Below are 13,308 nucleotides of genomic sequence, written 5' to 3'. Positions count from 1 at the left end.
AAGAGTTTCCTGTTCTGAACTTTGATTTTCCAACAACTTTAAGCTGCATTGCACACAAATTTTGAAATGCTTTTGGACTCTAGAAAGAGGGCAGCGCCTTTACTCCTCATTCTCAGTACAGTTTTAATGCAACTATTTACTGCAAGATTTAACTGACTGTAGGAGAAAGTTGATAATGAATTATTTAGAATATTGATTCTAAAGTTCCACTTATGCCTAACAAGTAAATAAAGCTGAGTTTCTTTAAGATGTTCTTCCTCAGGAAGGATTACTTTTAACCATTCCTGCTCTTTGTCCCTCTTTGAGAACAGTCAGCTTAAGGAACGAAGGTCCTGGTGTTACGACCTATAACTCACAATGCTGCATGTTTTTGAATGGGAAGCTGACTTGAGGTTTGGGTCCAGTAACTTCTATCAGAAGTCAGTATGCTCTAAAAGAGAATCTACATTTCCTTTTACATCAAAGAAGAGAGAAAAAAATTAAGTTCATACAGCAATGAAATCATTGACTCATTGAGAGATATACTCTCTGGTATAATTAATAGTAACCAGTGTTTTCCTATTAAGTTACTAGATATATTAGTGACTGCCAACACGGCTTATATTTGATTTTATTGTATCTAAAATAAAAAGGATGCTTTCTAAAATAAGGTTCCAAATCCAAGTAGTTTTTAGCTTTCCAACAGCATAGTATGAAATGAGACGTTTGAACTGTAAATATATGATTCAATCACAGCAAAGCAGCAAGAAGACCCAGATATTTTGAAAAAAAAATCAGTATCTTGATATTGTATACATAAACATCTGGCAGCACAAGAGGGACTTACATGTAGTAATAAGGAGCCCATGCAATTCTTTGCAGTATCAATTCAATAGGCTGACACAGAAGTCCTTCATATTTCAGGCTTAGTCAATACAGAAATAGCAGCACCTATAATCAAGATGCATAAAGGCACTCTATGCTTCCTGGACCCTTCGCATTATAAAATGCTTACACTTGAAATATTTTCACAAACAGGCCTGTCCCTCATTTTTCTCACCAGGAAAAAGAAAAAGTTTTCCTTCACAATGGAGGATTGATTAGAACCTAGTGTCTGCATCATCACTTCTTCATGATACAGCCTTCTTTTTCCACTTACTAACCTCCATGGAACGGATGCAATATGAGGTAAGGTAGCCTCTCTAGGCTTCTCAAGGAAACACTCACTTAAAATTTCAGCAAAGCAGCACATTGCATCTGCAGACAGATTATAAAAATAAGAATGAAGGTAGGGATTTTATTCCCGAGTGATCTCTGAATCACTAATATGTGCTAATAGGAACATCTCAGTACTTACCCAGACAGTGATACATTCACATGAATCAGTGACACCGCCTCATTGAAATACAAACTAAATTAACATGGACCAACTCCTAAACTTGCATCAGTTCAAGAAGAGGACTGACAAAATACTCGCTGTTCTGTGCTTGAAATTCTTGCATGCAGTTGGAATGATACTGAGACAAAAATGCAAGCAAATAAAATCATAACAAGTCTGCTCTAATTACACTAACAAGCACCTTGGCACGGCTCACTCCAGCAGACACAAATGGAGGTTAGTCCTACAAATTTCTCTGGTTCTTCAGCTATTTGCAAGACGCACTGAAAACTGCTGCAAGATTCCACGACTGTATCAGAAACAGTTGCAGCACCAGAATAAAGTAATAAAAAAAAATGACAGAATAAACACTAGGTAAATACACATGCTTATAATGAAGAATCAAGTCCCCAGTTCACAGACTAGTTTTCACTGCCAGCTGCCTGGTATAACCTTCTTGGATACATAAGAAGCAGATTAATCTCAATAAATCTTACTGATGTGACTATTGCAAGTTGACCTTTGTATGATGAGCAAATAATCTGGAAAATCTGAGAAACGCTAACAGGCAGGGGACAGCAAAGGCTTCACAAAATAATTTGCTTTCTTATAAGACCAGTGAGTGTATCTGGAAAATAATCCCATGCGAGGTATCAGTGGGATACCAAGCCTTCAAGAAGGCTGTCATACCAGCACTACTGCACAACAAACAACAGTCAGAAGTGAAAGCATGCCAGAAAAAAAAACCCACTCAATTTTAGTTAAGTTAAAAAAGTCAGCAGTAAGGAAATAAAGGTAAATTTACACCTGCAATAACAAAGCATTAGGAATCACTCACTTATCAAAAATCTATTTTTTCAAACTATCTCCAATGTTAACTTCATCTCTCGCATTATAATATTAAGATTAGTTTTTCACTGTGCATTCTAAAAACTGTTTTAGTGTCTGGAAGTGATTTCTCCTAACACCATACTTACATAAGATAAACATAAAGTACTTACACCACTCCCCGCATATCGAACAATAAATAATAGATTCTCCTGACAGGACTTTGATGACCTGGCAAAGCCCGAGTGCTTTCAGCCAAAATCATATGAAACCATAAATCACTCTTTATTTTATAGAATATTTCAAAACGGATTCCTGCTTTCTACCTTGAAAGTCATTTCATGTGTTATTTATAGCCACTGAAAACCAGAATGGAAAGAAAATTGCATAGAACTAGAAAATTTACTGTGACTGCTTTTATAAAGAATAACTCCTATTTAGGAAAAAAAAAAAAAAAAGTTAGAATTACTGGCAAACTTGTGAATACAGCCACCTTATAAAGAGTACTGTCCTTTATTTTATAACTCACCAGAAGTTAAGACAAGACTCCTGCAATATCAGGAACTAGTTCAAGTCAGGACTGAATATAATCCAAACAATCAAAGAAATTCACAGTAAGGGAGACCTTGTATCCTTAAACACATCACTTAAATATTTAAGTTATGGCTGTTTGTATTTTGCAGATATTGCAAATCTTTATGTTTACAGTGATTTATGCCATAAATTCAACAGTGCTGAATGTTTTGCTTATAAGCTTTCCTATTTGTTAACTGTCTAAATAAAATCCTTCCCACTGACTCTGTAACCCAGGTCACTCCCTCAAATAGATTTTTTAAATTACATTTAAAGATCTCATAACATTCTCTCCTTGTAAACATTTATAACATCCGCACTAATTTAGAAGTTGACCCCTTAAAAGGGCAGCAATAACAAACATGATTATTGCCCACCCTGAAGTGTCTTCAAGCGTGCACTTACAGTATCAGCCATCCAAAACGACGTGCTACAGGATTTAACACAAATGAAAATCTGCAAACATAATTTTCCAAAATACCAGAACTACTGCGAGTATAACAACTGCTTTATCAGAAAATCATCCAGTGAAGCCATTCCTACTTGGTTAGTGGATAACCTCCACATAATAATATAATCAAAAAGAAAGGAAATAGGGACAGTCTTGATGGGAGAAGAAGCTAAAATAAAACTTGAAATGAACTTCAATTCTACAATAAGAAATGGAGATAGAACAAAAGAACAAAGCCATAACAACTTTAATTTCTGTGCTGTATTGTCACTGAAAACCTCAAAATATTATTAAGTTCTCTGTTAATCTATATTTCTTAAGAACAATGCATAGAAGTTCAATGACAGTAACTAAACTTTTGCTACTGAGCCCACAAAGACTTTGTGTGTTTTTGTACTATGTATCCAGAGTGTTCTAAAATTGCCTGTGCAAGAACATGTTTTATTTGGGTTACAGAGAAGTAGTCTCATCAATAACTGAATTTGCTTTTACCGCACAAATACTGATAAAGGAATTGAACCTAGCTATTAAACATATCACAGATGACAAAAATTTAGCATGAGTTTCCATTGCCAATAAGCTTACTCCAGAGAAATAGTTCAATGAGCCCGAAATAAAAACAAATTCAAATCCCATTCAATCTAATTACTGAAATTAACAGATGCAGGAATTTTAAAACCTGCGGAAGGCCAGGCATGCAGAAAAGAGTGCAATTACTACTAAGCAGTTAAAAACATTAACACCAACATTTCAGATATTATGACAATCAGATATCCATATGCACTCAGCACTGGCTATGGCATCAGAAGAAGAGTTAAAGACTAAGAAATTCCTTCAGCAGTAATTTCCTGGAAAATAAAAATCGTGCTTTGAATAATCTTTCACACTGCTGGTTTAGTACCAGTATTTAATACAGTGTAAAAATAGACAATTGGCACCATTAGTCATCCTTTGCATATATCCTTAATAGAAGAAATGCAAAGCAAAGACAATAATTCAGGAAAGGCAGGAGCTCTGAACATCTTATAATCTTAGAATCATAGAATCACAAGGTTGGAAACCAGAATCTTCAAACTAGACCCAACAGTACTCTCTGTAGAATCACAGAATGGCCTGGGTTGAAAAGGACCACAAAGATCATCCAGTTTCAGCCCCCTGCTATGTGCAGGGTCACCAGACCACCAGACCAGGCTGCCCAGAGCCACATCCAGCCTGGCCTTGAATGCCTGCAGGGATGGGGCACCCACAGCCTCCTTGGGAAACCTGTTCCAGTGCGTCACCACCCTCTGTGTGAAAAACTTTCTCCTAATATCCAACCTAAACCTCCCCTGTCTCAGTTTAAAACCATTCCCCCCTGTCCCATCACTATCTACCCTTGTAAACAGCCATTGCCCCTCCTGTTTATATGCTTCTTTCAAATATTGGAAGGCCACAGTGAGGTCTCCCTTTAGGCAGGCAAACATCTCAAAAACATACCTTCTCATACAAACCCATACCAACACTAACTACAGCAATATTTCCACGACAGAATTCATCTCATGGCATTTTCTCTCCCAATATGAAAACTTTACTATTAAAACCTGTTCTCAAAGTAGGGAAGGTAATGGTAGGTGTGCACTCCAGGACCAATCCTCTCTGCCACAGACTGCTCAGCTGGAAGTGCTTTGCTTCAGGTGAGCACTCCTAAGAGCATGGCTGGGAGAGCACCGGCTTTCCTATCTGTGACCTGCTACCACCAACTGCTGTCACACAGATAGCCTTGGTTTAACTCACATATCATACAGCAAGCATGAACCATGACAGGGACAGGAAAGACAGAACACAACTGCAGCCTGAGGTTTACTGTGCCTGCTACATGGTCCTCTGAGGCCCCTCAACATAAGAGCTACCACAGCAAACGGAATTACATCAGATTTTTAACAAAGATCATAGAAGCTCCAGAAGAAAATTTTGACAGCACGTTTTTCTTCTCCATAGGAATAACGAAAAGATGAAGTCTTATCTATGTATGTTTTAGTCATATGTGTTGAAGATCTTCACTAGCTTCCGTAGCAGCTAGAATATGTACCATTACTATTTTCACCTTTTCATTTCCTTAGCTAGATTAGATAGAAAATTCATGAACATTAATTTTACGAATCCGTGTTTCCTTTAATTTTCTATACTATTGCATACAGAAGTATTTTTCATGGTAATAAAGATTAATTACCCTCATAAATCAAGGAGTTGTACAGTTCTTAACACTTCATCCTTTCAGTTTGGTAATTTAGCCATTCATTGTTTACTGTTATTCTCTTTTACTCAGAACAGTCACAAACCTGATCATTTAAGAAAACATCAGGTTCATCACTAAGGCTTCCACTTGAACTACCAAACAAAGAACACAGTAGGGAAATCTTAATTTCTAATTGCAATTTAAGAAATATTTTAAATTTTGGTTGCAGTTACAACATTGTGGTATGTTTTTGTGAGACATTTGAGATGTCCATCACTCACTGGAACAGAAAGTGGATGACAGGATGCACAAAGCACAGGCAGCCTGAGAAAGCTCAGAGTCAATTAAAGCACATGCAGTCCTACGTCTTCTTTTACACTGAATTGAACGCCTTAATGAGAAGCACCCTAAATGAGGAAGTCTGGGGTTATCTGTAAGCAAGCACAGGGATTACGAAAACACTTTTCAAGAGAAAACGCAATTCTCACAGCACGCAGCTGAGATTATCAGCACAAACCACATATCCCACCACAACACCGAGGTCGGCTCTTCAGAACTACTTTCGGCGCACCGAAAGAAGCTTTCAGCTCGCCCAGCAGGGGCATTTCGGGGTGCCAGTGGCTACAGTGAAGTACCAGATGAGCACCAACCTCAAGAACACAGGGGCCGCGGTGTGCCTAACGGGCCGGCACCTCGCAGAGATGGCCCGCTGCCCTCCCAGTGAGGACAGCTATGTCCTGTATCTTCAACATCTCCTGACGCTGAAGCCTAAGCAGCAATCCCCGAGCAGCTCGCAGGCGCAGCGACGGATACGGCGCTGCCCACACAGGTGCCCCGGCAGCCCCACCGCCTCACTCCCCGCACACTGCCGCCGCTCCCCCGCCCTCAGCTGCCACGGCCGCGCCCTCTACGGCCTCAGCACCCGCAGGCCAGCCCGCGCCCCGCGCCGCCGCGTACCGGTCCCTATCACCACCACATCAAACTCGGAGGGCAGGTTGTCCGCCATCTTGGGAGGGGCACCGTCACGTCACCCGCGCTGCCGGAAGCGGAGGCCGCGGCCCACACAGCTTCCGGCCGCCGCACGCGATGGCCGCCGGTAGATGGAGTTCTCCCGCGCGACCTGCCGACGTCACGCGGCCGGACGGAGCGCCGCGCTGCTCGCGGTGTGACGGCTCGCTGCTCGTTCTTTTTGGCGGTACTAGCTATGGTAGAAGCAATGCGAAACGGATGGAAGCGCCCGGCAGCTGTCTGCGAGCTTTCGACATTAGGGTATGACCGAGTGCCGTCTCGCTGGAAACCAAATACAGGCACTGCAAGGCAAGCAGCCCCGCGCTGCACTGCGTGCGGGAAAGTCAGTAACCCAGCACTTTGGTTTTTGTCATTTGATATCCAAGAATGTATTCCCCATATTACAGCCTCTGCACTGCTCGGCTGCGTTAATATCTTTCCTTTCAACACGATGTCAAAGACATTTCAAAATAAAGTGTATTAGCTTGTTTCTGGTCATTAATTCCCTGTGCTTTGTCAACTGACAGCCGCTAACGCTACATGTTGGACCGTACCTCTTCTCTGTTGCATTCAGAAACCTTTCTGTGAGCCCACCACGAACGCTGGTGGCGTGCAGCCCACAGTCACACTGCAATCCGGCTGTCTGTTCTTTCACCTCACAAAGAAATGAAAGGGAAATCTGGTGACACACAGAAAGCACCGCTTCAGAGCAGCCCCTCCTGTCCCGCCGGACTGAGTGAACGCATACTCAGAACAAGAAGTCGTTCTCTAAGTACCCAAATGTACGTACAGCGGTGCAATCAGAATAACCCAGCACAAAGTCGCTGTGTCAGCATGCTGGAAATTTAAGTTTTTATTTTCCAATTAATTACGTGTGCCGTTTTAAACTAATCTCTTATGATTATTCGTTGTGTATGATTATATACAAGTCGTAACACCTTAAATCAATAGCAACAATAAAGCAGCTAGCAGCCTGTTAACACCTTCTTACAAGCTCCTTGTTCGCGCAGCAAAAAGAACAGTGGAAGTGGTATAAAGCGATTAATGGAAACCAGAGCCCACCTTGCCCCCGTGGTACTGCCAGACGTGCTACAACACAGGCCAGTGCAGAAAATGGCCCAGCAGTAAATTTCAACACAAGAATGAAAAATGTAGATTTAAACATTGATTACAATGATTTGATTACAATGCCTGATTACAATGCAAATAAATATGTAAAGAAGTAGTAGTTACAGATTCAGGCGTAAAAGTAGTAAAATCAAATCGTATGTTCCTTATATTATGCTTCCAACCGTCTCACAGAAATAAGAACTTTTCCATTGTGCAGCTCCTGCAGTCCCTCCTATCGGGGCTGCCATGCCTACCTTTTAACCTCTAACAAAAACATTCAGTTCCAGAATTCTCACAGCGTTGGATCATCCTGACCTCAACGTCTGGAGCGGAGGAACAAAACATTGCTATATCGGTTGGCTCAGATAAGGCAAACTCCCTTTTCACATTCTTTCCTTATTGAGAGAGAATACTCATGGAAATATAATTTGATTGTGCAAATTTTCTGTTATTGTTTAGTATAACTGTAGGACTGTAACAGAGCTGAGCTATTTCACTATCAATGTCTTACTGTTTCTCAAGTGCTTCAGTATTTATTCCAGCACAAAATGCTGTTGTTTGGTTCTCTGAGTTCCTGTTAGCTTCATTCATAAGATGCAATCAGTGCAATCCTATTTCATGATGACAGTCATTATCCACTGGACCAGAAATTTTTCTTAGTTCTATTTATTTGACAAAATTGATTATTTGGGATCTTTAACTGCAAAGTCTGGGTCTGACAGTCCACAAAACAAACAAAAAAATTTTCCTGTACCTTACATTTTTAGTATCAGCAAACATAAAATACATTAAGTATGAGTAATTTTTATGAGAATTTCACAGACCTTGAGAAAATGTCTTGCCATGTTTTTCTCTTTAGCTATTTAATTGCAATGTCATAGTAACAGAAAGCAGCATACCCAATTCTGCATGGATGAATAAGCACATTCAATAAAGAAGATTTAACAGAGTAAATCAAACAGTGGATTAAACATTTTCTGCATAACAGACCACAAAATGGGCATTCATTTTACCAATAGATCCTCTACATTAGAAACAAATAGAAATGCACACCAACATAATTAAACTGCACATCCTGTGGGCTGATTGCAAATTTTCCTGTATTTTATAAAACGAGGTCTCATCAATTAGAACTGCCAAAAAGCATTCAGGAATGCACACTGACCAGACAAAATTTATTTTTTAAATCATTTGTATTCTATAAACTTTTTTTTTTTTTTGTGAAATAACTCATGATATGATCTACTGAAAAGAATTCATAGGCATTTTTAGTAGTAACAGTTCAGATAGACACAAAGATCAGTCAGAGATCCCATGTTTAGCAGCTTTTAATATATTTTCTGTTAGCAACTTCTCTGACTTTGCTTTCAACTAAAACATCTATCTTCCTAGAAGAACTTACATTTTTGCTTCATTGCTTTTATTTTAGATTTTCATATTTTCATAGAACTATCTTGCTTATTTTAAAGTTTATGTGGATTATATCTAACTTTACTAAAATGCTTTTCTGAAATGTACTCTTAGCAAAAAACACGTATCCTCTGTTTCTGCTTTTCCCGATAGAAACACTGAAGCCCAAGGACATAGGGAAAAAAAGAAAAAAAAAATCAAGAGAAGTCAGTATTAGAAGTATCAAGTTTGTAGTTGTTTCAAGATCTATTTTCAGATCATTCAGTCAAATATCTCCTCTAAAATAACAAACAGCAAATACTTTGCCCTGTGATGATTTTTTTTAAACTACATAGTATCTTTATCCTGCAGTGACTTCACGCGTGAAATCTCATTCTTCAGTTTATTATTCACTCAGTGGATACAGAATTTAATTCTCCTTGAGTACCAGTTTGAATACGGATCAGCAGCAGGATCGGGCCTATTAGCTGCTTGAAACATCTATTGAATAACCTGATTTATCCAACTAAATGGCTCATTAGTTCAGGCAGCAAGAAAATGTTTGTGTGTTGCTGAAGTTATGCATGGTTGTCATATAGAGTTTGCTGTTATGCAACTGTTGGTCACTCAAGCATGCACAAACTAGATTGTTCATTAACTACGGAAACAGACACTCTACATTCAAGCATGCTTGCAAAAGTGTATTTGTTTACAAAATTCTTTCAAACTCTTATACACATTTATTCTTTGTTACTGATATCTGAATCAATCTTTCTGTCCCTTAGCAGTTTCCGACTGGCTGTCTGTGCTCCCAGTTCTGCCCATAAAACACATTATTTGTGTTTTATTCCTTACATTCCACAACAAGACACTCTTCTGATCTTGCATTATTCTGATCCACATTAGAGATGTCAGGTTCCCCATACTTGATAAATGATTGTTTGGCTACCAAATCCATGGAAGAACAGATAGAAGGACTCTTTCTTTGTTACTCTAAACTTCCTTAGGAAGTGCAATTTATAATTCAAGAGCAGTAATAGCAACTTGTAATCATCATGGTAGTTCTTTTTCTTGAAATTATATAAATTATTCTTCATCTTTGACTAAACTTACATATATATATGTGAAATGGCAATACATCTGGAATGTTTTTAAGCACATCAAAACTTCTGTTTCCTTCATTTTGTTCTATTCAGTTCCTCTACTGGAGGTCTGGTCTATAACAAACACTGTGAAAAACAGTAACAGTCTCTGATTTCTATAAACAGATTCTGCTCCTTAAGTCCTACAGCTGATGAAATTCAAATTGTGGATGCGTATTTAATAATCTTATTTTAATAAACAGTGTTTATGTGTTTTAATCCAGTTATCATACAGTCTCTGATGTATTTTGTTGTTCTCATAACACTCTGGTAAGATTGTCCCTGTTGCACAGTACACTGGCTGGCACACTGGGCCTAACTGCAGCTCCATTAAGTCCTATGAATATTATCATTTATTTAACAGAAGTGCAATTAGACCCTAGGCAAATTCTTAATCACACATAGATACCTAATTCCCATATGTATGAACAGTCCTTTAATACAGTAATCTTGGTAAACCAGTGAACAAAACACTATACAACAACAACAACAAAATCACAAAACATGAAACCTACACTCTGAAACTAAGGGGCACTGGAACTATGAATGAAATTGCCACTGTCATTACTAAGATAGTACTCCAAGAGACAGGAAAAGAGAATTTGATCTTTGCAATGTGCAGGATAAAGGAGATAATTTTTGCAATAGCTCAGAAATTCAGGGTTTTTTGTTGGTTTTGCTTTTTGCTACAAGTTAATCTTTTATGCTTGGAATGGCTGATGAACCTAGGATGACTAATAATGGTGCAGTTTTATCACTTGTTTCTTAGAAACACTCGGAGGAAATTTTCTTTAGGAACTGGAGACAATAGTGAACTCTGTGTAGTAGAGTCAGACTGTACCCTGACTAGCACTGCTCTAAACACATGATATTAGCACCCTGTAAGCAATATGTGGTGTCAGGTCAGGTTTTTATTTAGTTAGATTGCTTCTGTCAGTGCTCTGTAACTGTGGCTAAAATCATGTGGTACAGTGTGTGAATTATTGCTTTATCTTCTCTTCCAGAGTTTTGCACGGGTATTTTCTGTTTGTTCTTTGAATCATTTAGGCATGTTTATAAAACATCCTTTCTAGATAAAAACATGTAATGCTAATACTTCTGAAATGCAGACAGAACAGGTAAACTATTGTTGAAGCCAAAATAATGTCAGTATACCTAAGCAAAAGACTACAACTTTTTTTGTACATTTTAAAGAAAAACTCATCAGGTGTTTATAGCCATGTTTCAGGTAATTTGTTCCTCTTCAGAAGTTTACTTCACCTTTGTGGTGAAACCTTCTTTACCACATATGAGAGGCCCCTGAGACTGCCTTGACATGGTGGTATTTCTGGCAGAAGCTTGCACGTGACTTTTTAACTCTTTTATTTCATTACAGACTATACCGTGTATGGATTACCAGTTCTTCCTATTCAAATGAATAAAAGAAGATGCAACTTATCATCGTTGTGTCATCATTCTGAAAAATGAAAAAATTAAATAGTTGCTCAACATATTAAAACTCTCAAATTCAAAACTGCTCAAAAAAACTGGCAAATTCAGCTACCTGGGAAATGCACTCCTACGCCGATGTCAAGATAATTGCCAAGTGTGGGATACTCACACTGCATGAACAGGAATGCACAGCAGTCAGTTCCTGCCTAGCAGTAGAAGAGACCCTGATGTAAAAGCCAAAAATGTGTTCTGGAAATACTATGGATTTTTAATGAGGATTAAGCATCGTGGCAGTTGAACCACAAAAGACGTAAGGAAACTGCCTAACCACAGCCACATAGATCATAATGATTTATGTAGGCACGAGTTGCAATACTGTTTCCCTCACTTTAAAAAGATTTCTCATTTGCCAAACTCTGTGTATTCTTCATCAAATGTGTAGGTTATAAGACAGAGAAATCATCAACTTGAAACAACTCCAGCAGAACTGGAAAAATGTTATGACTTCATAGGAACAATCCCCAATCAATTCAGAATCAGCCAGGTTGGTTAGAAGATTTTTTGAACTGCAGAAATAGCACAGGCACTCCAGCATATATGTGCTTGAAATCAACGACAAAGCACTACTGCTACTAAAAAGCACACAGCTGGCTCCATGTGGGAAACCAAGTGACAGGGACTTAAAATAAAACTTCAAAGTTTTTCAGTCATTTCATTGCAACCTTTACAGTTTCTGGGCCATGATCACAATTTAGAAAACAGAGCCGTCAGCTTGAAAAAGAACACAGGAGAGAGCCAGGAAGAATACTGAAGGAAAGCTGGAGAGAATCAGTGAAGCACGCAAGTTCATGATCAACCTCCAGAAGAGGATTCAACTGTCAGAGTCTGCCTGTCGCTGGATAAACTCGAGCAGAATCTCTGTCAAGTGGTGGAAGGTAAGCCACTCTTCTACAGTTTGAAAGACAGATTCTGACTAACAGTTCTAGGATTCTGTGATAGTGCTGGATAAATTATAAGAAAAAGCAAACAAGTTAAAATGTATTCAGGTATACACAGTTGAACCTTATCTATGCTATTAAGGAAATAAATTATAAACTCTGGTAGAATATATTCATTTTGTATATGTAACAAGTATGTTTTTATACCTTCTTTATATGTTCTAAAAGATAACAGTGTTTTTAAAACATTCCTGTAAGAACCAATGCCTTCTGTTTCTTCTCATCTACTGAAAATGAGTCAGAACAAAATTTGGTATCAATAACATCAATATAAATTGAGAAGAATGATTGAAATTATGCAATTATAAAACAGAGTTTGTCACCAAAAGCAGAGTTTGGTGCTTTCTGTACTAGGAACTCCATGGTTTGCATATTCTAACTTCTGAAGTCTTGGTCAATTGTGGTATGTCAGAAATCACCAGTAAGCAACAGACAAAAGGAAACTGATTGCATATATAGCCCTACAAAGAGTACACAAAGTGGTGTGATAAATGAACATCAGTAAATGTGCGTGTCTAGTTGTAGTCAGTTACTGCCTTATTTTGTTTGCAATATTACTTAAAGCAGTTTTTATTGCACAGTACAAGATCTTCAGATAAATGTTCTCAGAGTTTAGGAAAAAATGTATCTTTTCTGGCACATATGGAGATTGCATTTATCTGAAAAACTAATCTCCTTTGTCTGGAAAATTCCTTTTATTATCTATTGCATTTCTTTTATTAACTTCTTTAGACTTGTGGCCAATTAGGACATACTATTCTTTCCTTAGTTGACACAAGTTTTACCATGCAAAATTCAGCCTCTTA

General features: G+C 38.3%; 1 protein-coding gene across 1 annotated transcript in view; it reads right to left on the bottom strand.

Moving 5' to 3' along the window:
• CHM (CHM Rab escort protein) overlaps positions 1-6,463 on the bottom strand; it is a 56,758-nt gene extending 50,295 nt beyond the window's left edge. The window contains exon 1 of the mRNA XM_042825219.1: positions 6,382-6,463. Coding sequence (XP_042681153.1) covers positions 6,382-6,430 — 49 coding nt within the window. The 5' untranslated portion in view covers positions 6,431-6,463. The remainder of the gene's footprint in view (positions 1-6,381) is intronic.
• Between the last annotated feature and the right edge of the window lie 6,845 nt (positions 6,464-13,308).

The sequence above is a fragment of the Centrocercus urophasianus genome, unplaced genomic scaffold (genome assembly GCF_019232065.1).
Source record: "Centrocercus urophasianus isolate 14NV4802_14NV808 unplaced genomic scaffold, USGS_Curo_1.0 seq_24, whole genome shotgun sequence".
Taxonomy (NCBI): domain Eukaryota; kingdom Metazoa; phylum Chordata; class Aves; order Galliformes; family Phasianidae; genus Centrocercus; species Centrocercus urophasianus.
Note: the sequence above shows the minus strand (reverse complement) of the source record. Positions and strands in the feature narration are given on the sequence as shown.